General features: G+C 46.4%; 2 protein-coding genes and 1 pseudogene across 2 annotated transcripts; 2 read left to right on the forward strand and 1 right to left on the reverse strand.

Moving 5' to 3' along the window:
- Positions 1-8,677: 8,677 nt before the first annotated feature.
- On the forward strand, positions 8,678-12,140 carry LOC136467313 (replication protein A 32 kDa subunit B-like). Its single transcript, XM_066465962.1, has 10 exons — positions 8,678-8,921; positions 9,025-9,135; positions 9,539-9,636; positions 9,714-9,755; positions 9,845-9,922; positions 10,420-10,498; positions 10,612-10,677; positions 10,751-10,836; positions 11,361-11,429; positions 11,782-12,140. Exons 1-10 carry the CDS (start codon positions 8,787-8,789, stop codon positions 11,864-11,866), a joined length of 849 nt encoding a protein of 282 aa, XP_066322059.1. The 5' UTR covers positions 8,678-8,786; the 3' UTR covers positions 11,867-12,140.
- A 3-nt stretch (positions 12,141-12,143) lies between these two features.
- On the reverse strand, positions 12,144-16,684 carry LOC136467308 (probable metal-nicotianamine transporter YSL14; annotated as a pseudogene).
- Positions 16,685-21,512: 4,828 nt separating this feature from the next.
- On the forward strand, positions 21,513-23,252 carry LOC136467311 (ribosomal RNA-processing protein 14-C-like). The gene has a single exon (XM_066465960.1). It carries the CDS (start codon positions 21,562-21,564, stop codon positions 22,729-22,731), a length of 1,170 nt encoding a protein of 389 aa, XP_066322057.1. The 5' UTR covers positions 21,513-21,561; the 3' UTR covers positions 22,732-23,252.
- The last annotated feature ends 4,314 nt before the right edge of the window (positions 23,253-27,566 follow it).

Consider the following 27,566-nt stretch of genomic DNA (forward strand, 5'->3'; position numbering starts at 1 on the left):
ATCGAATCCTGCAGCAACCTGTGGTGTCAAGGCGGGGCCTTGTTCACTTTGTAAATTTTTTGAACCCGATAAATAGTACCATTTTCGTCTTATTTGGTAAATATTGTCTAATCGTGAATCAACTAGGCTCAAAAGATTCATCTCGTGATTTCCAACTAAACTGTGTAATTAGTTTTTTTTTACCTACATTTAATACTCCATACAAGCGGCTAAAAATTGATGTGATGGAGATAGTGAAAAAACTTGGAATTTGGATGGCATCTAAACAAAGCCCAAGATAGATACGAATAGTACAACGTAGATCACAGGTACATTTTCAAGGTATATATGTGTCCAATCCAACCAGCAATTTTCGTCCCATCCCATCATTCCTTGTACATAAATGGCAGACAAGGAACCAGTCCCACCATGCTTGTTCGCTGGGAATCCTGCAGAACAGAGTAGTTCTGGTTTGTGGTGTAGATTTGTTCATGATCGATGTTGTTCCGTCCTTGACCCAACGTCAACGTGTGCAGTAGCCAGCAGGCAGCAGCATTACGGGACGGCGGACGAAAACGTAGCTAAACTATGTGTGTACACCACTGCACGTACCTAGGTAGCACAACTCAACTTGAGGAGTGCAAATAAAAAGACGTACATGGACTGTTCAACCTTAAGATATGCATGCTCCTATATCGTCTTATTAACCATTCGGTTTGCTTGGCAGCTCTATTCTACGTCTCTACCCATCTAATATATGCCTTATCGAACTCTCAAATGTTTTCACGAAATTCTTAACTCCATGTATAGTACGGAGTATCTAGCCATTGCGCCGAATAAAAGCACTTGGAGATCCGCATCTACGCCTACTACGACATCACGTACAGGCCCCTGGTGTTGACTGTTGACGCTGACTGAGGGTGCGTTTAGATCAAAAAATTTTTTTGGATTTTGGCTCACTGTAGCATTTCGTTTGTATTTGGTAATTAGTGTCTAATTATGGACTAATTAGGTTTAAAAGTTTCGTCTCGCGATTTCTCGACCAACTGTGTAATTAGTTTTTTTTTCGTCTACATTTAGTACTCCATGCATATGCCGCAAGATTCGATGTGACAGTTACTATGCAAAATTTTTTGGCAACTGAACGGGGCCTGATGGAGCCATGCACGTTACATGCCCATTGGCACATTATTGAATCATAATACAACCCATCTCGTGTTGTCTTTCCGCTCCAGCTAGCAATTGCAGTAGTGTCTATTCGCTCCAGCTAGCAAACTTCAGGTGGTCCGTTCGGCGGGCCAGGCAGCTATCCACTCGCAAAACGGCCAACGCCCGTGCAAGCCACCCGGCCCGGCCCGGCCCGTTCGAACGTTCTCTGATTGTGTCCGTGAATCCGTCCCAAATCCCAATGTCCCCTGTGGCATGCGCATCCGACGGGCAACGGCGCGGAACCAGAACCACCGCCCCTCTCTCTCTCTCTCTCTCGCGCGCGTGCGCCACGCAAGACCCGTGGAACGGTGGCCTCTACAGGCCTGACAGCCTGTCATACGAAACGGGAAAGCCCCCGCCGCGCCCTGGCCTCCTCCTCTCCGCTCCCTTCCTCTCGCCGCCGCTGGCCGCACCTCCGACTCTCCCAGGCGAGAGCGGTCGGAGGGCAGCGATCCTGCGGTGGTGGCCGAGGTGTTGGGCCGCGCCACTTCCTCCCCTCCCATCAGATCCCCACGCTTTCTCGGTCCTCTTCCTGCCCGCTGGTTAAACCCCTGCAAAACCCTCCTTCGCCTCCGCCATGACCATGCCCACCGAGGACGACCCTGCAAAACCCTCCTTCCCAGGCGAGAGCGGTCGGAGGGCGGCGGTGGGGGCAGCGAATGCAGTGCCTCCACCAAACTACCGGTCGCTGGCCGCGCCAGTGAGCAAGCCCGTCGACAAGTTCGCGCTCCTCCCCGCATACCTTAAGGTCAGCAGAACGTTCAGGTTGGTTTCAGCCAGCCCAAACCAGTCAGCCAACAGTCTTTTTCTTTCACAACAAACCAGCACCAGCCAGCTCAAACCAGCTAAGAAACCAACCAGCCAACAGACCGCATATGCCTTCGATTGTCTGTGTGACTGACTGACTGTGTACGTTGATGGAATCCATTAACATTTTTGGTTTTCTTTTTTTTTTTTAACGCTTTCTGTATTCACGAGGCACAGAATTCTGGTACTAGGCTGCATGCTTCCTTGTAACATATCCTTTCTTGCTCTGTTTTGTACTAGTGTTATTATTTTTGTATCTGTGCTTGTTGTTGGCTTCATTTTATTCTAACCAATTAACACAACTAAGCCTTGAATTGCTCATTCTTTTGTTCAAACTTCAAACTCATGCATGTTGTCTTGGAGCGACAGCAGCTAATTCAGTTAAAAGTTCTTGTTGACTTGACCATTCTTCTTTCTGTTCAACTTGTTTGTTGGAATCCCAGGTTAGAGGGCTTGTGAAGGAGCACATTGATTCATTCAACTACTTCATCAACAAAGGAATTAAGGACATTGTCTTGGCAAACAATCGAATTGAAGCACGCAATAACCCATCTATTTATCTTAGGCATGTTTATACAGTACTAAGTGGCATTAGTCTATTTTAATTATTCCCTAAAAGATTTTCTTTTGTTGGTGGTGTAGGTACACTGACGTGCATGTTGGGACCCCCTCTGTACAAGAGGAATTCCGAACTGAAGTAATCACGCCACATGTTTGCCGCCTTACTGATCGCACATAAACTCAGCATTGCTTCATTTCCATCTATCTGCACTTTGTATTGATGATGATGAATAACTGAGCATGACAAGAAAGACTATGCATTAGGTTACATAGATTGAATAAGCAATGGATTTACTTGGGCTGATTATGGAACATATATTGTTAGTATGCTTGCCATAATCCAGGCTAGCCAATGCAAGCTTCAATTGCATATGTTTTTTAGACCAAATTCAATTGCATAGGTTGATGCTTGATGGTATATCATTGCAATTTCCATCAGGTGCAAATATGCAAATGCCACAGTGGATTGAACTCGGACATTGCTGATTGAGTGTAGGTTTTGCATGCCATTGCAACATAGCCTACCTGCAAACTGGGTCCCTCAACCCCAATTGCCCTCAATGCCCATTTTTTTATGTCCAAAATGACTAGGTTTGTTGTATACTTGTATGTGAATGTAGTTATAAGGAATGAAGAGATAACAAACTTCTTGCAGGTGGTACCATGTAATACCATGATAATTTATAGATAATATGACTGTTAGTCCCATAAAGAAAAATAACAATATATTAATAGTGTATCAGTATTCAGTAATCACTTGAAGCAACAAGATCTCTCCACACACAAAATATGACGTTAGGACAGGATAGAGCAAATTTGCTCTGATTATCCTGTCCTAACATCATCATTTTATTACTGGAAGGAGTAATAGTGTGAACTGTGAAGCAATTGACATTATTACTCTAACCACATTGATAAAGTCTTAGTATAGCTTGTGTGTAAAATGTTGCACAAACTGTCAGGGCTTACCTCTGCTTGATGTATTTGGTATTAGTTCTTAGCAGGGACTTTTGCAGCTTGCTTTGGGATTTCAGTTGGATTTGTTAACACATGGATTCTCAGGTTCTTGATAAGATGCATGCCCGAGCTAGTGGGCCACGAGTATTGCTGACCAGGCAACCAACTGAAGGATGAAGTTGTGACGGAGGTTTTGCAATATCTATAAATGCTTCCTTGTACTCTTCTTTGGTTATCGTATTCCCTTTTTTCTGTAGGTCTGCGTCTTGGCGAAATGGAGCGTGATTGTTTGATTGCATATGGTGCTAGCATGCTAATCTTTGCGTCTGCTGCTATCAAGTGATCCATATCAAGTCCAGGTGATCCTTGAAGTAGTTTGTGAATCTGTTGGTAGAGGCTCAAATCATGCAGGGAGACCTTAAAGCTAAATAGTATATGCTCCCCTAGTTCTAAATTATATGTCACTTTATCTTTGTCTTAAGTCAAACTTCTCAAATTTTGCTCAGGTTTATATAAAAATGCATCAGTATCAAGGATTGTTTTAGAAAAAAAGATGAACTTTCATGTCAGGTGGTATTCCATTAAAATTCCAGCATTGCACAGGAACTAAGCGCATTTGCCATGTTTGCAAAATTGTTGGTTACCTGATTTATTTGTTTTATGCCATTGGTTGTGTTGACCGGTGCCACGTGGCCTCACCTTGTGTTTGTGTGAATGTTCTCTCCAGGTTTGCAGAAAATGTGACAGCTTGTTTGGCTACTACAATCATAAATTGAAGACTTCGTATTGCTCAATGTGCAAAACTGGGGAAAATATGGCAAAGATGAGGCTGCCATATGCTTGCAAGCTTCTGTTCCAGGTACTGCAGAGAGAGGGTTGTGCGACAGGCTTATTATTTGTATACCATAACTCTATGTGCCTGTGGGAAATTTCTTCAGATGCTGAGCTCACCTAGTTTAATGGCCTGAGGCTCAACTAGTCTAAAAGAAAACTGAATTTGAATTTTGTTTATTTTTTGGCAGTGATTATTTTTCAGGTAGTTACTTTGGGAAAGTAAAGTGAAGTACTTCTCAAAACCTGGTGCATGCAACCACTTACTTTGTTATCCTGTCTAAGTAAATCTCATTTCTAGGTCAAAAAAAAGTAAAGCATGCTTATTGTAAGGACTTTGATCTGTGTGATTGTTCTTGTGTAACTTGTAATACTTGGGCTCGATGATTGTTTGCAGATAATTTTATGATGCAGCTAACTCCATTTTGTCCTGTTTGGTTTTTCTTCTCCAGGAGTCACTACGGGAGAACGCAGATTTGCCGAGTGCCGCCAGCTTTGCCGAGTGCCAAAAATCGGGCACTCGGCGAAGCCACTCTTTGCCGAGTGCCGGACCGGGTGGCACTCAGCAAAGTCTAGCACTCGGCAAAAGCCCTCTTTGCCGAGTGCAACACTCGGCAAAGAGTGACACTCGGCAAAAAAAATGGCACTTGATGGCCGAGCCCGCCCACGCCGTCAAATTAAAAAAAAATTCTTTGCCGAGTGCCGGCCCTGGCACTCGGCAAAGAGGGCCTTTGCCGAGTGCCAAGGCCCTGCACTCGGTAAAGATCCCTTCTTTGCCGAGTGCCACTTCCTGGCACTCGGCAAAGGACCTCTTTGCCGAGTGCCAGGGCCGGCACTCGGCAAAATATTTTTTTTTGTTTTTTTGACCCATTTTTTTTGTGAGGCCTTCCCACATTATTTAAAACTCCATGTTCAAATTTGGGACAATTTTGACTTTTTTTTGCTATATTTTGTTAGTTTTTTTTGTTTCGTTGAATTTTATGGAATATTTCAAATTTGAACTGCAGGTGCATGGAATAATCGAATTTGGTTGTTCAAAAAATGATATTCATGATATTTGGTGTATGTTGAGGCCGTATCCAGGAACTCACATGAAATTTCGAGCATCTTGTTGACGTAACATGACGAGGTACCTGCGGGAAAAGTGTATTTAAATTATATAAAATCCGAACGAAGTCCGAAAATGACGAAACTTGTCGGGGCGTCGTGTTATCGCATGTAGAGTCTATGGTAAAAAAATGAGAAGGTTTCGAGCAAGTTGCGACGTCGGATGCCTAGTGTTGCTTCTGGACGCCGAAAAGGGATTCGACGGAGGCTCTTTGCCGAGTGCTGCACTCGGCAAAGGCTTTGCCGAGTGCAAAGCTGCCTTTGCCGAGTGCAACAGGCACTCGGCAAAGAGCCCGCCTCCAGTAGTGAGTTGCGAGCAATGAATGTTGTCCCACGCTTGAAGTTAATGAAGGGATAACTGATGTGATGGAAAGATGATGAAGTGTAAAGTGGCGTGTAAATTATCCACTGCTTGTAAAGAGGGACTGAGGGAGAGACACGAGATGATTGAAGAAAACAAAGGAGCATGGCAATGAGTAGCAGTTAGCCTAACTAGTACAGTGGACACCTAGCAGAAAGGAAGAACACCTTGTAGTGTTTCACTTTCATAGGAAAATAGGTCTATCTCTGTAATTTGCAATGGGACAACAGTCATATATGCATATGTTATATTTTAGATGATGCTAAGAGTCTACTCAGCCAAAAACACTTAATTCAAATTTTTAGGAGTCATTTTGGGTGCAATGCATATATCCATTCATATACACTCATCCTCAAGTATTTTTATCATTCGACACCAAACAAATCAATTTGTTCATGGACTTCAAGCTGTTTTTTCAGTAGTTTGTTTGGCTTTCTTCTTAGGATTGATCTATGCATACCGCTCCTCATCTCAGTGGCTCTTGCGTAGGTGTTGGTTGTAGATAGGGCTGGACAAAAAACTCGTTGAGGTGGCTCGGTACAAAAGTGCTTTGATTGGACTCGTTTTTCTTTTAAAATGAAAATGAGTTGATTGGGAATGACTTTTGACCTCGGCTTGGCTCGTTACTCGTTAAGTCCAGTATGAAGTTGGGTCTCAAACAATTCAGGAGACTATGATAAATAGCATTATGCCAATTTCTAAAAAAGCTCGAAAAAAACTGTAGTCGGCTCGATATCCGGCCCTAGTTGTAGAGTGGGTGTTGCATTCGACATTCCTAACAATAAGCAAATGCGGATTGACAAAGGAGTTGTTTGGTTGCATCCGGTAAACGTAAACGTGAACAGTAATGGAAGACGCCGCAAATGGAAACAAATTAAGCAAATACTGGCTTTGTTTGGTTCGGTCCGTAAAGGAATCGTATAAACTGCGAGACGGAGATCTTCATGCTCGGCGCCGCTGCGTGCCTGCTTCGAGTGGGAACTCGAGATGTAGCGTTGTTGATGGCGTTGAGGATGCACGCCGCAGCCAGTTGCATCCACCTCGTGCTCGTCCATGGCGGGAGGCTGGTCTGCAAGTCGCTCATCATCTCGCAGTAAGTCAACGAGGCGTTCGCTAGTGCCGGAGCAGGTGGCGGTGGTGCTCGCCTAGCTCGATGAGGCCATCACGATGTGCAGCAAGTGACAGTGTTTCTTCGGCGGCGGCGACATCGTCCATGGACGTCCGGAATTTCTGGGTAGCTGACGGCCTCGACGAGATGAGAACACCTAGGGTTGCGGCGTGGGCGGCGCGGTTCTGCAGGCCAAGATTGGAGAAGGCAGAGAGGACGGGAAGGGGTGGAGTCACGCTAGGACGCGAAGAGGCAGTGGGGAACTGGGGATGGGCGGCGCCGGCGCTGGGAAAGAACTAAACGAAGATGTCGAGGGGAAGATGAGGCGAACAAATTACGCCCAGGTTTGAGCAGTATCAGATTTCTCTTGGCCCGTATCGCTTGACGGCGTGATGCGTTCGTCTGTCGTCACTATCCTCTGCGGCGCCTCCATCTCGTGTCGTGGCCCACTCCCCTAAGCGCCGCTATCCCCTGTGGCGCCTCCGTTCCCCTCCGTGCCCAGGCCAGGCGGCCAGGAGAGGGAGCCGTCGCTAGTCGAGCTTAGGCTAGGCGCAAGCGTAGCGGGCCGCGCCACCATCCTCGACTGCCTGCTGGCTGAAACCGGACGTTCCCCCACTCTGAGCTGCATCGTACGAAAGAAGGGTGAAAACGTATGTTGCAAGTTTCAAGTGTTTCAGATGTTTCATATATATATTGCAAGTGTTTCATACGGATGTTACAAAAGTATATCGTAATGTTGCAATGGTTGCATACGTATGTTGCAAGCTTCTGTTTCCAATGTTTCATCTGTTTTTCCAAACGTATATTGTAAGGGTGTTTATTTGGATGTTGCATATGTTTTGCACATATATTGCAAGTGTTTTATTTGAACGTTGCATATGTTTTACAATGACTTTTCAATTGTTTTCGGGTGTTTTTGCAAGTGTTTCAAATGTTTCATCTGTCTTCAGACGTATATTGCACATGTTGTATCTGGATGTTTTAAAAGTAGATCGGGTGTTGTATATGTTGCAATAGCGCCGGTAGTTGACGGACAGCGGACTGTCGTAGGGCTTCGGCTCCTACCTCGGTTGACGCACCTCGCCATCTCCTCTCATCTCCTCTCCCTCCTCTTCCATCCCTTTCCTCCGTCTCACCTCAGCGTTGGAGTAGGAGTCGTCAGGGTGCTAATTCGGACGTACTCCCTCTGTCCTAGATTAAAGGACGTTGTAGAAGCTATCACGAAGACCAATGCCCAAGCAAGAAGACCCTAACATCCCTACAGTACATGGCAATCTCGCAGGTGATGGTGATGTGTTGCAGAATGGAGTTCAAAATATTTTTCTATTCAATTCTCCACACTGAAGAGGCTATCGGTACACGTTTTTTTTTGCTTTTTAATCCATCTTTCAGGTGAGTGGAGGACAGGATCTGACCGCTTGATGTAAGTTGGCTATGATTAGACTGATATGTTATCTATAACGTCAAGTATTATAAAATAATTTTTAAATCATACAACAAGTATTTGGGGACTGAGGGAGTAGGCGCTAGCGTGGGACGAGATGCAGGGCGCGCGACGTGGATGGGATGCGGGGCACGGGGGCGTGGGATGGGATGGGATGGGATGGACGCGGGTGCAGGAGCAGCCTCCGGACGAGTTGTGCGGCAGGACGTTCTAGCGCTAGCCCTGGGAAAAAAAAAAGTGGAAAGGTCAAAGTACGGCACAGCTGCGCACGGTCGAACGATCGCCCGCCTGGCCGCCAGCATTTCCGCTCAAAATAGGACGAGGCAAAAGGCTCCCCCAACCCAACCGTTCTCCCGCCTTCGTTCCTTTGCTCCTCCCTTCCTTCCTCTGGAAGCCTAGGGTTTAGGGCTTTAACCGCCGCGATGTACGGTGGCGTCGGCGGGCACTACGACGGCGGCGGCGGCGGTGGCGCCGGGAACGCCAGCTCGCTCTTCGGCGGCGGGGGCTTCATGCCCTCACAGTCCACGGTGGTCCCGGAGAGCAGCGGCTTCTCCAAGGTCCTTCTGAATCCCCCCTTTGTTTTGTTCCCTTTCGTCCATTTGTTCTCCATCCCCTGCTGACCCGTCATGGGCGCTCCCGATCGACCGGTGTGGTGGGCAGGGTCGGAGCGCGCAGACGCTGCTCCCGCTCACCGTGAAACAGATCATGGACGCGGCGCAAGCCAGCGATGACAAGTCTAATTTCGCCATCGACGGCGTTGAGGTGTCCACGGTACGGATTTTGCCTTTTTTCCCGGCGGTGCTTAGGCTTGTAAGTTTCGTTCATGGACCAGATATTGGAGTATAAAGAGCATTTTTTGCGGTTGGGTTTGGATGGTCACAGTGCTTCGATGGAAGATTTGTTCATTAGTAGATCCATTATCCATTAAGAAACAAAAATGACCTCTTTTGTCTGATGTCGTTCTATTGAAAATTAGCCTCTGGGACATAGGTATGGTGGGTTTCAATGAAATGCTTCCCTTTTATGCGATTTTTCCAATACTTGCTATAGTGTCTATTATTTTTTTATTTATTTTTTGTGAAATCTAGTTTATCTGGTTTCAGACGGTTTTGCATTGAGCATTTAGTTGGCATATCGAAGTCATTTAAAATGTTGTATTTACTCTGGATTGCAGGTTAGGCTTGTTGGACGCATGTTGAATAAGGTTGAGCGCGTCACAGATGTTCAATTCACTCTTGATGATGGTACCGGCAAGATAGATGTGAATCGTTGGTAGGATGCTTCAGATTGTATTTGATGTTTAGCACTTTTGGATTGTTCCATTAATTTAATGCCATTCTTTTTTCAAGGGAAAATGAGTCTTCCGATGCCAAGGAAATGGCTGATGTCAAGTAAGAATTACAGATTAACTGTCGCATGTCAATGATTCAGTTTGTATTGCGTCAAAATTGATAGTGTTGCTTTGTTTTGGTTTTACAAGTAACCAGAACTATGTCATAGTCAATGGCGGTTTGAAAGGTTTTCAAGGAAAGCGCAATGTAGTTGCCTACTCTGTGCGGTGAGCTCTATATACTAGTCTTTCTACTCTTGCATGGTGATTTGTGATGCTTACTTCCAATGTCCGCTTCCTGTGGATTACTGGTGTGTTGTTTGATCTCTTCCATGGAATTGCACCACCGTACTAAAATTTCATTTTTCCTGTGCTAAAGTAGAAGACTAAATAAAAGGCTTATGCTGTCTCAAATTCAAATAATAACTTAGTGGTTGCTAGGTTTGCGTCCACCTGTCTAGGTTATTTATACTCCAGTATGTCGATGTTAATGAAATGTGCAATGTTTCATTGTTGCTTATCCAACATTATATCATATTGAAAGCTGTTTGTCATCTGATGTCTCAAATTGGTAGCACGATCTTCTTGGGATGATTCAATGTCGCTTATGAACTAGTATTGAGGAGAAAGTCTCACCTTGCCTGGACAAATATATTGTGAATTTGATACAGCTATTTTAGACATACATTTTTCTTGAAATCTTATTGTTTATGATTTCTTGTCAGGCGTGTGACAAACTTCAATGAAATACCCCATCACTTTCTGCACTGCATTCAGGTGCATCTGGATCATACCAGGCCAAAGGTACTAAGATCCCACATATTTAATTCCGGGAGTTGAGTGACTTACTAAGTTTTTTGTGGGTGATTTTATGTTTTCCAGTGATCAATTTTTTTTTATGGTGACATTGGTTGCAGGCCCAAATAAATGCTAGAGTGGCAACCCCTGGTCATACTAACCAAGTTTGGCTCTCTAATAATCAGGTAGTTTCTCTAACTGTATAATATTACAAATATCTACCAGTCTCTTTCTAATGTTTCATATTTATTTCCTCAGGCTGCAACGTTTTCTGCATCAGGAAACGCTGCTGGAAACGACGTATCAAAATTGGTCATGAGTGTTTTTCATGACCCAGCAGCCATGTAAGTTAATTATAGCTGATTCTACCATCAAATGTTATTGCTGTGTTTTTCATGACCCAGTAAAAGAAAACTAATCTTACACGCATGATTCATGTTCATGAATAGCATAGTCCAAAGAACCCAAGCCCCATAGTGTTTTAAAGCTGGTACAGATACCAAACCTACGGAGCTTGAAAAGCTCCATGGTAAAGAATGGCCATACTTAGTAATGGTTTGACCTAGAAACACTAGGGCACTAGGCTAGCTCAGGGTTATGAACCTAGAAATAATGGAAGAACTGTAAGGAGAACAAATTCAGGAAAGTTTATTCTCCTTTTGGTGAACGCTGAATTGGATGAACACCATCTGAGGCTAATTTTGTATTCCATAGATTCAAGGGTCTTGTATAAACCTCATTTTGTAGTAGGTTTGTTTCTTCTACCTTGCTAGTATTCCAGTGCCAATTTTAAAAGCAAATTTATTACTGTATTACAAATGTGAGGAGCATATCTTGTTGAGAAATAGACTGATGACTGCAACTGTAGAGACCGGGAGCATGGACTGCACATCAAAGATGTCGCAGCTCGTCTTAAACTACCAGAAGATGCAGTCAGGTATTTTCTGCCTTCTCCCTCCCTCTAAAATATACAGTATTCAACTTGCTATCTTCTTTCTTAAATGAACAAAACCAGACTGGCAGCTTGCTTTCCTGCATATTGTTCTTCAAGTTCTTAGTTATTAGTACTCTGCTCAGTAGCTTTTCTTTTCCTGATTACAGCCTCCCAATCTCAGGGACTTATCTTTTTTCTTGGTATATAAACAGAAACTGATATGATACAGACAGATATTACCATTAAATTGTTTGACCCCTTTTATCGAAATGAGTCTTATTCTTTATCATGAACTACAATTCTGAATCTTGTCTTTATTCTTTATCACAAACTACGCCACTTGTTACTTTCACAGGGCGGTCATCCAAGAGCATATTGACCAGGGCAACATTTACAACACGATTGATGACAACCATTTCAAGTCTGCCCTGAATGGATGATCATGTCGCAAGTCCATCCTTCAGGCTCTGTGTAGGTATGGAGCCGTTTCAAGCAAGAAATGTAAACCCTCTGCAGGATCGCCTCTATCTTGCATATAGTCATCAGGGTGTCAACAGCTTAACTTCTAGGTTTAGGTGTGTATCTAAGTACTGCTCTCTTATGCAGTTATATGTAACGGACATATGATGTGAGTGGACTAGGTCTACCTGCAGGACATCAGTTGTGTTTGCTACTCAAGTAACGTATAAGTAACACCGTGTGTAGGATCTAGCAAAATAAGTTAGGAATGGATTCTTCCATTATATTCCATCTCTAGTATCCTTCCAAACTTCCCTGGTGCTAGATCTGCCTTGTGTGATTTTTCCTGCCCATGAAGTATCAAAGTTTCACCTATCCATTCGTACAAATTCGAACGTTTCACATTCCAAAAGACCTATAACCGTGAAATACGCTAGTCATGAATTGAACCAAAGAAGGCAGAGGGATATTCAGTAAAGCTTTTCCTCTTGACACAGACTACACGGACAATGCTTTGATCACTCCACAGCAAAACCTCTTCTCTTCTACAAATCAGTAGCCTGGGGATTACATTTTACACCAATAATTACGGGATGACGGCGTGCCTACTTGCCATTCTATGTAAAATCATGACAACCCGAGGAAGCTGTCGACCTTGGCATTGGTCGATCTGGACAAAAACTTCATGCAAATGGGAGGCTGCACCTTGGCGAGGGCCAGAATGGACTGCGGCAGGGTCCAGATGCCATCTCCGCAGATCAGCCCCGACGCGACCGCAGGTCCGAACGCGTCCGCTTTCGCCTTGTTCAGCTGCTCCCACACGAAGAGGATCACGCAGCCCAGAAACATGTCGATGGCGAAGTAGGATCCGATGTAGAACGGGATCGCCATCGCCATTGGCAGCGGGATGAACCTCGACACCCTGTGCGGGGTCAGGTCCCTCACAAGGTTGATGACGATCGCTGCCGCAAAGAAAATGTAGCAGAGGGTGAGGCAGTTTTCAGGGAGCGAGTGGAAGCCATCCACGCCGAGGATGGCCATGTTGCGGTACACGATGGCATAGGGCGCCGGGTACTCTGTGCCACTCTCGCCAATGTCACCGAACGCCTTGTAGAAGAGCCAGAAGACGCAGGGCCCGATGACACACCCCATCCCGGTGCCGATCACCTGGCTGATGAACATAGACCTCGGTGACGCCAGCGTCAGGTACCCAGTCTTGAAGTCTTGCATCAGGTCTGAGGCTGTCGACACGATGCTCATCATGACACCACACGCAGCGAGCCCAACGAGCACGCCACCTTGTGAGAGCCCGGCCCATGCACCGAACACGAAGATGGCGAGCTTGCCGTAGGTGGAGGCGAGAGACCAATCAGTGAGGCCACTTCCATACGCGTTGCAGAAGGCCAGGACAGGTGCCACTGACATAGGCAACCAAAATGTAGTACCACTTAAGCTGCGGGAAGATCTGAGGAAGGGTGCCGATAGATATTGCGGCAACTGCAACATAGCCCCCGTATGCAACTGACTTGGGAATTTGATCTTTCAGAAAAATCTCAGTGCGACGTTCATCGTCAAAGGATACAGCTTCAGTACTGGACATGGAACTGCCATTGTCCGAAACAGGAAGCATGCTTTTTGAATTTTGCTGCATCCATTGCTATGAAGCCCGCAATTGTGCGGATCAGCACCTTAATGAAGTTGTATAAACCATCCCCAAGGATCAAAGCGATGGAAACGAAAACCTGCAATTGCAAGGAACTAGCAGTTGAATTCTTCGTCACAAAACTAATGTTCTCATGCGATGAAGCTGAATGGTATAGCTTTGGGAAAAGATAACAGAACAGCCATAAGTAGGATCGATGTTTACCCTGTAAGCCTGCAGCCCATGTAGACTTGAGTCTTCGAGGTCAGCCGGGTACCAACTCCCCTTCTTCTTGGCAATGAGAGGCCACATTACACCCCATGAGAGGATACCGCCCAGCAGAACAGACACATTAACGATGTATGGGCAGATCATGCCAACTCCAACGTATGTAGGAGAGAAGTCAAAGAAGAATCTGAAAGACGATAAGCCAAGTTTAGCATCAGAGACCAATACCTCTGAATTAGCGCCTAGCCAATTGGAAATACTAAGCAAAACTTCAGATGCTTGGCATAAATAACTGCTGTTTTACTTGTGCAGCATAACAAGAGATGGCACAGATGAATTTGCAAGCTCTTATTGTTTTACCAGATGGAAGACGTATAAACTATTCCAGATATTGGACATTATACTCAGCAGGTGTCATATCTTGGATAGTGTCACAGTTCTGACCTATTGTTATAAGCTTCAAGGCCCAATGTTGGGAAATTTTTGAATCCACACTCATCCCCTGCAGTGTAGAACCACTGAAAAAAGCCCCAGAAAAAGCTAAACACGAAGTACTTGCCCAACGTCTTTACTTGCTTCCTGAAATATATCATTATCATTGTAAGAGGAGTTGCACAACATGGACCAGGTGGTGAAAATAATGGATATAGTTTTCACAAGGTCAAAGTAGCCAAAAGCAGAACTGTATGGACATACTTTGCAAGCTTGGCTCCCTCAGGTGTGTGAAACCCGTTGATGAGATATGCAGTGGCTGTGCCACTTGGATAGGTCAGCTTGTAGTCAACAATCATAATCTGAAACAAAATTAAGCTGATAAGAACAAGTTTGCTTCCATACAGTAAATCAGTAAGAACATAATGGAGAAAAGAATTGGAGACATACCTTTCTTAGGGGCACAAGCGCAAAGAGACCAATAAAACTGACAAGGAATAGGAACCCTATCATCCATCCAAGGTGAGGATCCTTTATGTTATTAGCATCGTTAGCCTCTGTTGCTTGTTTAGCTATTTTGTCACTCATTCCAAATAGATAACTGCCGAAGCCACCTGATTAATTTGAATAAAAGAGTATAAGCCATTTTGCATATTTTTTGTTGGCTTTAACGCAACATTCTTATCTGATGCAGTGATGTGAGTCACACTCTCGAACAGGGAAAAACAATGATTTGATTACTTATTTGATTTGGACAGATAAGGCACCAAAACATGCTACTTGTCTCATGCCTTAAATGATCTGATCACACTATGACCACTTCAAAACACAGATAATCACTCATTTCCTGAAAGCGTTGTTGCAGATTTGCAGTTCTGCAATGGAGGACATGCAAATTTAAACTTGCTGATAAGAGTAGCTTCTTAATTCCAGCTGACCAACCTATGCGTATGGGCCATTTTGTTATGCAATTTCAAATTATTTCAGCCTGCAAGTCCAGTGGTTGCACATGATAGATTGGGCATCAACGCACTAAATAACATGGTTCACAAATGAGCTTGCAGATCATAAATAGTTATTTATGTTCGACCAATGCTTCAGATGCATGTGCCATACTGCCATGTCTGCCAAAGGAAAAAAAAAAGCAACGCATGTACTATGCATCTATTTTAAGGGGAGGAGTCAACCCAAGCAGGCTCATCCCGTTTCAACCTGTCCTGAGTACAAATGGCATTTCTTGCCCAAAGTTGATCACCTAATTATGAGCGCCAAATATTTGAAAAATATTTTTGTTGACTTTTTACACGTTTATTCAGCAAAGGAAGCAAGAAGGATGGGCCTGGTGCAAGCGGTAGTCTTACCGCCTATGACCGAAAGATCCTGGGTTCGAGTCGTGGTCTGCTCACATTGCACAGGCGAGCGTAAGGCTTGCCACTTCTCCAGACCCCGCATAGAGCGAGAGCTCTTGCACTGATAACGCTATTTTGAGTCGTTACTGAAAGCGATCGGTTGGTGTTTTCCTTTGGGGCAAAAGAACAATCGATTCCCTGACGTTTCAGGCTTACCAACTACAGCCGAACGCTATGTGCCCCCCTGTGACTCTCTGTATCTGCGTCATACACTCAGACTACTCCCACACCCAAAAGCCACTATAGACAAACCAAACATACCAATTCGAACGGCACATCGGCGATTCATAGGAAGGCGAGCAGGAAATCGACGCAACAACCGCTCCCAAAAGCACGATCACCACAAGTTCCTCTCAACTCAAGCAGACAACGGCGGTGATAGGAAATCACGAATTAGTACACTAGTAGTACTAGCGAAACATACATAGTTCGGGACGGGGGGGGGGGGGGGGGGGGGGGGGGGGGGGGGGGGGGGGGGGGGGGGGGGGTTCTGGTGGTTGGTTACCGACCGCTGAAGGCGATGCCGTAGGCGGAGACGACGCAGGTCTGGATGACGGTGTTCTCCTGCCTGGTGAAGGGCTGGCGGAGGAATCCCATCCTCTCGAACGGCGGCGGTCCACATGCGGACGAAGAAGAAGCCAAGCAGCCCCGCGGAGACGTTGAGGGAGGGGATGATCCCCGTGGTGAGGTTGAGCTTCATGACGATGACGCTGAACATGACGGCGAGCAGCGCGCTGACGACGAACGCCCGCAGCGTGAGCTGCTCCCGCCACGACGGCACCGCCTTGTCCGCGAACACCCGCTCCACGGACGCCGCCTGGCCGCCGTCGGCCCCAGCCCCAGCGCCATTGCTGCCCAGCCACTCGCCCTCGCCCTCGCCCTTGCCCGCGTGGCGGTGCCGCAACGCGGGGGATGCGGCCGCGGCCGCCTCCGACACCTCGTCCTCGCCGCTTCCTCCCGCCGCCGTGGTGTGCGGCGCCATTTGGTTGGGCGCTCGTGCTCCGTGCTCGGGTTGGTGTTTGGTGCCCGCCTTTTGGAGTGGTGGTGGTGGGAGGGGACTTCCGGGAGAAAAAGAAGAGAAAAAAAGGTTTGGGTGATGATGCGCTGTGGCACTGGCTGCAGGAGCACTCGTGTTCGAAATTTATTGGAGCAGAGCCGCCAGCGGTGCGGGTGTGGGGTCCCTCTACCGAGGTTAGATGGTGACCGTCCGATCCCATCGGACGGCGGCGGAACAGTCCTGTGCGGGGGGCTGTGGGGAAGTACTGTATGGACGTGGTTTGACTCTGACCGTTCCGTGATGATGGCGACCTTAGAATTATTTACTCGAGGCTTAACCGGTTGAAGCTGTTTTATTGTGAAAAAAAAATACTTATAATTCTAGCGTGATAAATCTGACTCAGTAATTTCAACGCAACGGGCTGTGATATAATAAAGTAGTGCGTACTAGTAGTAGTAAAGGGAACCTGGGAAATGCTTAGGTTCTCGAAGCGGACAAGCACTTTAGAACATGGCAGCGTGTTCAGCACCTGCGTTATCCCTTATCCGTGTATCTCGTTTGCATTATCAGTCCAAAAAATGCAATCCCTTTATTTAATGGAACGCCAAAGCACTTGTACTATGTGAAGTAGGAGCACTAGCCAATATCTCTTTTCTTTTGTCCTGTTTTACCGGTGGCAATCATTGTGAGCTTGTCACTGTCCCGTCCCGGCGATACAGAAACGCACTGGCGACGGCGAAGGCATGGCACGGCATTTTTTTTGGGTGGGGGGGTGGGGGGGGGGGGGGGGGGGGGGGGTGGGGGTGTCTCCTGATGATGAGGATGCCGAAGCCGAACGAAACCTATCGTCTCCGAGCAATATCTTCGCATCTTTCGACGTGGATCGGCCGGGCAGGCAGCCTGTCAGGGCATGGGGCCCTGGGAACTTAACCACCGTTGTTTGGAGCGCGCAGCGCCGCAGCCGCGCACCATGAGCAACGCATGATCACGAGAGTCGCTGACCACATGCTATGCTCCCTCCTTACCGCAGTGTTTTCGTTTTCCAGCCGTATCTGCGTTGCCAGAGTGTGCACGTACCACGTCCGTTGTCCGTGATTTCTAATTCTCTCTTCCCGTGAATGCAATTCCGGCGTCAGGCGACAGCTAGCGCCGCAAAGACATGTGAAGGGCGATTAGGTAGGCGGCGGCGGTGCGGTCGCCCCACGGGCCACGGGAGCTAGGGCGCTAACGCGACGGCATGCTACGCTGTTCCTGATCGCGGATCTCACGTGAAAAGGAACGCTAGCCCAGTAGCCCTGCTGGTTCGATCCGTAGAGAATGAGACGGCGGATTGGATTATTGATGGATGATGGCCGCCGTCCCCGTCCCGCTCTCCTGACAGGATTAGAAAAGCCAGCTATTCATCTACGGAGATATCAGGGTCTCTGTTCGGCCTGCTCGTAAAGGCCTTTGGGCTGATTCGCATGGCTGATTTGTTGGGAGAGAAAAATATTATACTATGACTATAATAGCAGCCGAACACTCCCTCAATCGTTCTCTGATCCTGCGTGGATTTCGCAGCAGTGCGCGGTAGCTTGCAGGAGAAGAGAAAGCACATCAGGGGATGTCCGAATCAGCTGACAGGGCACGCCACGCTTCGCGGACAGTCGTTCTAGCTATAGATGGGCAACGGGCCTGCCCGGCCCAGCACGGCACGGGCCCGTGCTAGGCACGGCATGCCATCAGCCCAAGCATGGCCTGCTAGACTGATTTTCGAGCCAGGCTAGCCTGATAAGCATGGCCTGCCACGTTGGCCGGGCCAGCCCGAGACCCACTGAGAGAGGGAGGGGGAGGCAGGGACAGACGTGCTCGTGTCCGATGTCCGCGCGGAGGTGGTTGCGCGTCTGTGCCAGTGCTTGGGGTCTGAGAGAAAAATACTTTACCATAGCTGATAAGCGCGGGCTGATAAGTTCATACGAAAGCGGCTGTTTGGGATTGCTGGATATCGAGGGAGAATCGTAAGTTGCTTCATAACGCCTTTCTGTTTCAACTTGCTTACCGCAGCTATGCTATGCACGGGAGCCATCGAGGCCTTGTGGTTGCGGCCGTGGCCCACCGGCCACTAGCTTCTCGTTTCGCACAAGCGGCAAGACCGGGTATCCGGCTAGCGGCGCCCGGGAGGACGACGCCAGCGCGCCGAGGGTATATGAATTCAGTTGCGCCCATAAGAACAGTTCAAAAGGTTACTACTAGTATACGAAGGACACGTTTGGTTTCATAGGACTAAAGCTTAGCCTCCTATTTTAGTCCATTTTTGTTTTTAAATTATTAAACGAGGTGACTAAAACAGAGATTAAATAGTTTAGTCGTTTAGTATTTTGGGATGATCAAATGGGACTAAACTACTAAAAAAGCATCCCTTCCTCCCTCTTTAATACACTTGACCTTTACCCAACCCCGACCTCGCCGCCCCCTCCCAGCGTCGCATGGGCCACCAGCCCTGGCCACGCCAAGCCCCCGCACTCGCCCCGCCGCCTGCTGCACGCGCCCGACCTCGCTAGCCTCGCCGCGCCCATGCTGGCCCACTCACCGCTCGCCCCTGTTGCTGGCTACGCGCGGCCCGCTCGCCGCTCGGAGCTCGCGTCGTGCCCGGCCACGCCGGGCAGCACGGATGGCTTCTCCGACGACGGCGGTGCTCCCTTCCTCACTGGGCACCACGACAGCGTGGGGAAGGAAAATGGGCAAAAATTATGGGTGTTTTGATCATTGTCCATCAACTTTAATAGCTTTAGGCCTTGTTTAGTTTCTCCCCTAAAGTTTACTTCCTATCCCATAGAATGTTTGACACATGCATGGAGTATTAAATATAGACTAAAAAATAACTAATCGCACAGTTTACGACTAATTTGCGAGACGAATCTTTTAAGCCTAATTAGTCCACGATTTGACAATGCAGTGCTACATTAATACATGTGCTAATGACGGATTAATTATGCTTAATAAATTCGTCTCACGAACTACTGACGGATTCTGTAATTTATTTTTTATTAGTATCCGAACACCCTATACAATACCCCTACGTGACACCTCAAAACTTTACACCATGAATTTAAACAAGACCTTAGTACTTGATTCAAATAGGGTAGGGACTAATGGAACCAAACAGGACCGAAGATCATTATTATTATTTTGAATCTGTTTTCTAGTACGTTTAATTTCTATTTCTATCAACACTTAAGGTCCCATTTTGAGGGGCTCCGTTATGCACTGGCTCTGGCTCCACTTGAAAATGATTTGGAAGCAAGAGACGCCGCCAGAGCTACACAAGAGAGGCTCGTTCCGGCCTCACTACAGTACTGCTATAGTGATAAAGCCGGAACTGAAAAATCCGTTCAGAGAGGCCCTAAATCTACTTTTGCATTAGGCTGTTTTTGTAGTACACTAGCAAAGTCATAAGTGATGGCAACACTAAAAGACAGTGGAAGTAGGAGATGAGAGGTTATGATCATAGATCTGGGCTCTGTTCGCTTGAGCTTATCAGCCAGAATCAGCTCTACTTTTCAAGCCATGGAACAGTGTTTTTCTCTGATAACAAATCAGCTCCTACAAATCAGCCGCAAGCTATAATAAGTCATGCCGAACAAGCCCGCTAGTTTGATGTAAACTCTCCCTAATAGAAGTTCATATAGTGTACGATTCAGATAATAACGGACAGTTGCTCTGACATTTGTGAGGTTAAGTACATAACACATCAACTTAGCAGTATTTATGGAAGTTTAAGTTCACTGCTTAGCTCTTATTATGACTCAAATCTACCAGTTTAGTGAACAAATATCCTACCTCTGCCCTCTAGTGATGCTGATTCTAGGGTTTGAATTAAGTCATACTTTCTAGAAAATATTATTAATATGCTTTAATTCAAATATTTATAGAAAATGTTATTAATATTCTATAATTAATCCAATGATACTTATCCGATTAGTAATTTTTTTATAGTTTGATCAAACTCAAAAACGTCCTGGTTTCTCAAAAAGCAGAGTTAAGATGGTTTGGTATAAAAAAGACAGGATAAAAGGTGGATAAATATGCCGAGTAAAAACAAAACCTATAGCTTTTGGATGCGACGTGATTTGGAAATGAAAATCAAAACAGAGGTGGACATCCCATCCCCTTTGTTTGGTATGCTGAAATAGAGAGTCGATCAACGTTCAACGGTAACATAACCAAGTTCAATATGGTAAATTTGCACGTTACTGATATTATTTTACCCCTCATCATCGGTTTAAAATTTTGAGAAAGAAGCTTCATATCTCAAACAGTTCTCTTATGTCTTATACTCTTATCCCAAAGCCTAGCTACGAGAGGACATTATGGTCATATAGAACTATAAATCCCCAACCCAAATCCATTCCATATTAACAAAGGAGATAGAAAGAATGCTTTAACCCCGCCACAACAACCTACTTCATTCCATATCCCATTCCCTTCTGCTATGCAAATTGGACGTATAGAAACCAAACAAAGGTCAAAAGAGATGGTTTTAACTCACATCTCATTTTATTACTTTCCTATCCTCCATTTCACCCTTAAATTCATGTTGCAATTTTTTTAAAAAATAAAAAAAATGTAGGTTGCAGGGGTGGACTTGGGCCTTATGCCATGTTCATTTGAACTGATCAGCAGTACCGTTTTAACAAAATACATATTTTTCTCTAACAATAAATCAACATCAATATCAACCGCAACCATTTTTTTTTCAACCGGCCGAACAGGGCCTCCGGCAAGAGGGCTAGCCCGAGGCTGAAATCACGTAGCCATGTACCAGATACAAAAGCGAAACCCACAGCAGAGCATCGCATTCTCACATATTCATCGGGCTCGTAGGCCCACTCAGCCCAAGAAAACCTACCTAAGAAACCCGCCCACGCCGCCACGCACACGCCAATTCCTCCCTCTCGCCGAAACCCTCCTCCCCCAACACTCGCTGCGATGGGCAGGAAACCCTCCGCCGCCGCCGCCGCCGCGGCGGCGATCGACCACGAATCCCTCGCGGCTACCATGCCCGCCGACCTCCTGGCCGCTGCCGACTGCGGTGGCATCCACGGGCATGCCCTCTTCTTCGACGCCCTCGTGCAGCTCATCCCGCCGCGCTTTTATCTCCCGTCCGGCGACGAGGACCGCCCGTGGTACCAGGGCCTGTCCAAGGCCGCCAAGGCGGCCATGAAGGCCCAGTCCCGCGCCAACGTCAAGGCCGCCCGCCGCGCACGCCTCGACCCCTCCGCGCCGCCCGCCTCCACCCTCGACCTCCTCAAGAAGTCCGTCGCCGGCCAGGCAGCGGAGGAAGAGGAGGAGGATCAGGAGAAGTCAGAAGAAGAGAGCGAGGAATCTGGGGAGGAGGCAAGCTCCGAGGATAATGGTGATGAGGAAGACGGGGATGAAGAGGATGAGAGGCCGATTGCGCCAGCGGCAGTGGTGTCTGAGGACCGTTCGGTGACCTATGAGGAGCTGCGAGAACGCCTTCAACGCCGCATTGCTGAGCTTCGAGGCAACCGGTGCACCAGGCCTGAGTTCTTGAATAAGCCCAAGAAGGAGAAGGGGAAGAAGTCAAAGGCGAATAATGAAAAGAAGGGGAAAGGTGAGGGCAAGAAGCGTAAGCGTGACGATGGCACCGAAGATGTGGATGGCAAGGATGGGAAGAAGGTCAAGAAGGGGGCTGAGGAGAAGCCAGATATCATGTATGCGAATGTGTTTGTTGACCCAAAGGAAGCAAGGCGCAGGAAGAAGAGGAGGGTTAAGAACAAGAAGAAGGCGCTGGAGCAGGCTAAACGGTTGCAGGAGGCAAAGAAGGATCCTGAGAAGGCATGCAAAATTGCTTGGGATACAGCCAGAAGACGTGCTGCTGGGGAGAAGGTGCATGATGACCCCAAGCTGATTAAGGAGAGCTTGAAGAAGGAGGAAAAGCGGCAGCAGAAGCATGCTGCACAGTGGAAGGAGAGGCATAAGACTGTGGACAAGCAGAGGAAGGAGAAGCAGAAGAAAAGGACTGAGAACATCCGGGATCGGGCACACCAGAAGAAGATGCGCAAGATTGAGAAGCGCGAGAAAAAACTTATGCGCCCTGGGTTTGAGGGGCGGATGGATGGTTATGTTAACGAGTAACATCCGTGTCCAAGGTTGTCTGGGTGATGAGTTACTATATCCTCTTTCAGAGTTCCATTTGCTGATATGCGTAGTTGGTACTTGTAATAGGTTACCAGTTCATGGCTTCTAAAGTGCCTTAATTATTGAATGAACCAAACTTTCAATCTTTAGCAGTTCTACAGATGATTTTGGAGTAGTTATGTAATTGTGTTCTGTTTTACAAACTCATGCCTTGCTAGTTCTTTTTTTTTTACATAAGATTCATGAATTGTCAATGCTGATTTTGCTTAGGTGGATGCCTTTTTTTTTTTTTATAATTCTTTGTAGCATTGACATGATGGATAATAGTGTTTCTGAGATAGTGTTTGGGTATAGAGGTGTATGGTGTCTTTCGGGGACCAGAGTGAATCAGAATTTCAATTGGGCATTTGTCATCTTAATAATATGCACATGCTGGAATCTGGATAGCAATGGCCCCTCTGATCTTGTAAACTTTTGTTGGATGCCTTGTTTGTCAACTAGTATGACTCAGTATATACTGATTCACTGCAGTGTGAACAACACGTGTACCTTTGTCAATTGTGTAATTTATTTGCCTGAAAATTCTATATGGTCTGTTGTACTACTCAGCTGATCTTGCAAGCTTCTGGTCAGCGACGAAGCCAGCGGGGGGGCTACCCGTGCTCCAGCCCCCCCTACGGCCATGATTTACATGGAGCCCGGGCTTAGCCCGGGCTACCGCCATGAGGAGGAAGAAGAAGGCAAGGAGGGGCTGGAGGAAGAAGAAGAGGAAGCCAGCCCTGGCTTCGTCGATTCCTGGCTTCGTCGCTGCTTCTGGTGCAATGAAATGTGGCCTGAAATTTTCTTTCATCTGCTTATGATCCATTGCTGCTATTATGCAAACATAATTACGGTTTTACATCATACTAATGAGTTATTTGGAATATCTGGAAGAGGTTTTCACCACAGCCTTTTTCTTTCTTTCTTTTTTTGCTGGGTTGCTGACTTTAGAATTGGTGAAATTACAATGAGATACAAGAACTTACTCAATTGTGTTCTCTGTCCCACTTCTCTCAATTTTACCTATTAATTATTATTCATTGGTAAAATAATAATAATCATGTGAGACCCGATCTAGCTCTAGCTGTTTTTTGGATCGTGGTAATTAACAGTCAGCTTCTTGCCGGTAGCCAACAGGAGCAGCACAAGGAAGCAACTGATCTCCGAAAGAACAAGGTATTGCTGGTATTAGCTCATAAAACACGTGGTGTTACCGTGTTAGCATTCTAAAATATATGTTTACTTTCTGGACTCAAATCACAATAAGGTGAATTGCCAATTCGGCTGCACTGAAGGCTACAAGGAACGTCAGTCTGAACTCTGAACCCAGCCTAACTCCTGGGTCGCTCTCCACCTGCTCAGGTTCACCTCACATCATCCTAGCTTTGCTTGGTAAATCAAATTTCTTCTACAATCAAAACTAATAGATGGCCATTATGTATCGGAAAAAAACTCATGCTTTAAACAAAAATCAGAAAGAACTTATGCGCTAACCTTAGCGCGTCTAGGGGGTGGGTGGGTAGGCACATATTGATGCCTCATCAGATAGTGAAAACTCTCTTTTATTAATGTAATTATAGTTTCTCTGTCATCAAATTTAGTATTATGTAAACCAATTCTTTTACATTGTTCATAGAAAAACGACTACATTTTACATTTTGTGAATTATCCCGATGAAGTCATTTTGCCTTGTAGTCAGCTGCTTCCACAAAAAAATAAGTTGGAAGACCGGCTTGGGAAAGGTCCTTAGAGCAAGTATAATAGCAGGCTGTAAGCTGGCTAAATGCTGAGGTGGAGGAGAGAGAAGGGGAGAGAGAAGAGAAGCGGGCTGTAAGCTTACAACCGGTTTGGGCACAAGAACCAAGAAAATATATGAGAGAGACAAGTGAGCTATGTATTAATGATGAAGAGCTCACTATTATATAAACGGGCTAAGAGAAGGCTGCAAAGAACCTTACATAGCCTTGCTCTTAGCCTCCAATCCAAGTCTTTGGTTGTCTTCCGTTTGGAATTGGCGGTCACATTCCTCTTTGCATTATGACATAACTTTTAAATTGTCCCTTCAAAATTCGCTTGAGCTTATTCAGCACTATTCTTCGGTCTTGGAATAGTGTTTTACTCTCATAGCATTTCAACATAAGCATTAGCATAAGCCAAATTTTAGCATAAGCGAACAGGGTGAATGTTAGTCACAATTGCACGGTTGTCATTAACCAATAACCACCGAAACTTACTGCTTCGCTTGGGGTCCTAGATGCTTATATATGTTTGTGCGACGGTGCATGATATAGCACGATGAGCCCACTATCCGAACTCTAGAGACTAGAGCGTGGATCCACAGCGGAAAGCATCCCAGACTAGTGGCAGAAGAACCAACACCCATGACCACACCACTCGGGCGAGCAAAGTCAATAGCAAGTCATTAAAGGAAAAGTACAAAACCACAACAATAGCCAACATGGCCAGAAGAGATGAAAGAGCACAAGCAACATATGAGACGCCAACAGTCAGCCTGTTCGGTTGGCTGGTTCGTATCGTTGCTGGTTCGTGAAGAAGTACTGCTGGCTGGTTTGTGTGAGAGAAAAATACTGTTCCGGCTGGAAATTTACGATCGTTTACGACAAGCCATAGCCAAACGAACAGGCTCAGTGATGAGGACCCTAGACCACCTATCGAAACGAATGTTTTTTTTTCTTCCTTCTCACAAAGATGAAGGCCACGGGGAAATACAGATACTCCTTGTTTAGCCTCCTCTAGGGTTTGGGAGCTCCGCAGGATGATTGCGGCTTCAGATTCTCCCCAATCTATGTTGGCGTTAACATGATCATTCTTAATTTCTTATCGAAATCTATGAATGCTGAAGCAGAGGTCCTCGTTCGGTCATTCAAAGTGTATACATAGTAACATACTACAATGTTTGTTCACATTTCTTCTACCGTGCTTGAACCTACCACATTGTTTGTGTTCATGGGCAACCGAGCAAGCGATACCTCTGTGTCATTGCAGCTGTCCTGTTGAAGGAAGACCACAGTCAAGAGCAAGAGGAGGGGGTCTCGGCCCATCAAGACGAGGTGCCACCCAAAAGAACTATCAAGACGAACTCATGGTATGTGGCAACAGTGTTTACAAGTCGTCCGATTAATCGCGATTAATCGTGATTAGTCGGTCTGGTCGGTCCCATGACCTCGATTAGAGACTTCAACTCGATTAGCTCGACTAGAAACCTGGTCGTCCGACTAGTCGACGACTAATCACGATTAGTCGTCCGACCAGAGGGCTGCACGACCAGGCTGGGCACTGCCTTCTTTGGGCTTGCCTGACTGGGCTTCAAGGTGAGTAGTTGGGCTGCCAATTTGGCCCACTAGGGTTTGTAATATATATACAAGAGGCTCCTGGCTGCTGCTGCTCTTTCTCTCTTCTCCTCTCCTGGCTGCTGCTGCTCTCGTCTCCTCTCCTCTCCTGGCTGCTGCTGCTCTCTTCTCCTCTCCTGGCTGCTGCTGCTCTCCTCTCCTCTCCTGGCTGCTGCTGCTCTCCTCTCCTCTCCTGGCTGCTGCTGCTCTCTTCTCCTCTCCTGGCTGCTGTTGCTCTCCTCTCCTCTCCTGGCTGCTGCTGCTCTCCTCTCCTCTCCTGGCTGCTGCTGCTCTCTTCATGATGAGCTGCTCCAACGATGGTATGTGCCTTTCCCATGTCCATCTTCTTCCCTCCTCCCCCATCCCTCACTTTGCAGCCTCTCTGGCTCTCTGCTAGGTTGCTTGCTGTGATGTACTTTTGTCCCTCTGCTATTCTCTGGCTCTCCATCGTCCATCCTAAGAAGTTGTTCTTCTGCAGATGTGGACCGACGATGTGCAAATGTGGAAGTGTACATGCCTCCGCCTAACCTTGAAGTAGGTGTTCCAGATTCATCAGTTGGGTCAGATCCTACTGCCACGGCTTCCTCATCTACTCTAGAAGATATTCCTTCCCTAATTGAGAGGGCTATAGCAAAACTACCTCCAGATCTTGCTGCCCATGCTGTTGACACAAAGAGAAAGGCAAGATCTCAAGACCCAGGATGGAAGTATGGGTGGTGGCTAGATCCTTCCAAGAAGGACTTTGTGCAGTGCATATTTTGCAGGAAGGTAGTCCCATCTGGAATATGCATATTCAAGCAACACCTTGCTGGGGGGTATGGAGATGCAATAAAATGTCCTAATACTCCAGCAATAGTTAGGAAGGAGATAGCTGTTTATCTGAAAAAGAGTTCAAGGACTGTTCTTGTGGAGGTACCTGTAGAAGATGAAGATGAACAAGATGTTGCTGGTGCAGAAGAACCTGCAGCTGTACCAGTACCAAGTTCTGGAACAAAAGTTAAGCAAGCCAAGAAGAAGATTGCTCAGGCTGCCATCACTTCTTTCACTATATCTGCTGCAGCAAAACCAGCAACTCAAAAACAGTCCAGGTCAGTGAGTTCCATGCTTTGCAAGTCACCAGAAGAAGTAGTTGCAGAGAGGCACAAATCCAAGCAAAGTCAACCTACACTTGAGCAGTGCACAAAGAAAAATAAGGAGACCAAAGTAATTGTTGATGATCATGTTGCCGATTTCTTTTATGAGAATCACATTCCATTGAATGTCATTAATTCAAGAAGCTGGGAAGTTTTGCTTGAGTCAATTGGACAATATGGTCCTGGGTACCGCTCACCATCATATCATGATGTTAGGACTCCGCTGCTTGAAAGAGCTGTGAACAGAACAGCGGAGTTGAGGAAGAAGCATGAGGAGGCTTGGAAGGAATATGGTTGCACCATAATGTCC

Source organism: Miscanthus floridulus, chromosome 7 (assembly GCF_019320115.1).
Source record: "Miscanthus floridulus cultivar M001 chromosome 7, ASM1932011v1, whole genome shotgun sequence".
In the NCBI taxonomy this organism is placed as follows: Eukaryota; Viridiplantae; Streptophyta; class Magnoliopsida; order Poales; family Poaceae; genus Miscanthus; species Miscanthus floridulus.

What these genes read in the sequence shown, in the direction of transcription:
- LOC136467313 (XM_066465962.1), top strand. Translation starts at nt 8,787, where the DNA reads ATGTACGGTGGCGTCGGCGGGCACTACGACGGCGGCGGCGGCGGTGGC. An exon ending in ACGGCGTTGAGGTGTCCACG is followed by an intron (nt 9,136 to 9,538) that starts GTACGGATTTTG and finishes TCTGGATTGCAG; the next exon opens with GTTAGGCTTGTTGGACGCAT. An exon ending in TTTGGCTCTCTAATAATCAG is followed by an intron (nt 10,678 to 10,750) that starts GTAGTTTCTCTA and finishes TTATTTCCTCAG; the next exon opens with GCTGCAACGTTTTCTGCATC.
- LOC136467311 (XM_066465960.1), top strand. Translation starts at nt 21,562, where the DNA reads ATGGGCAGGAAACCCTCCGCCGCCGCCGCCGCCGCGGCGGCGATCGAC.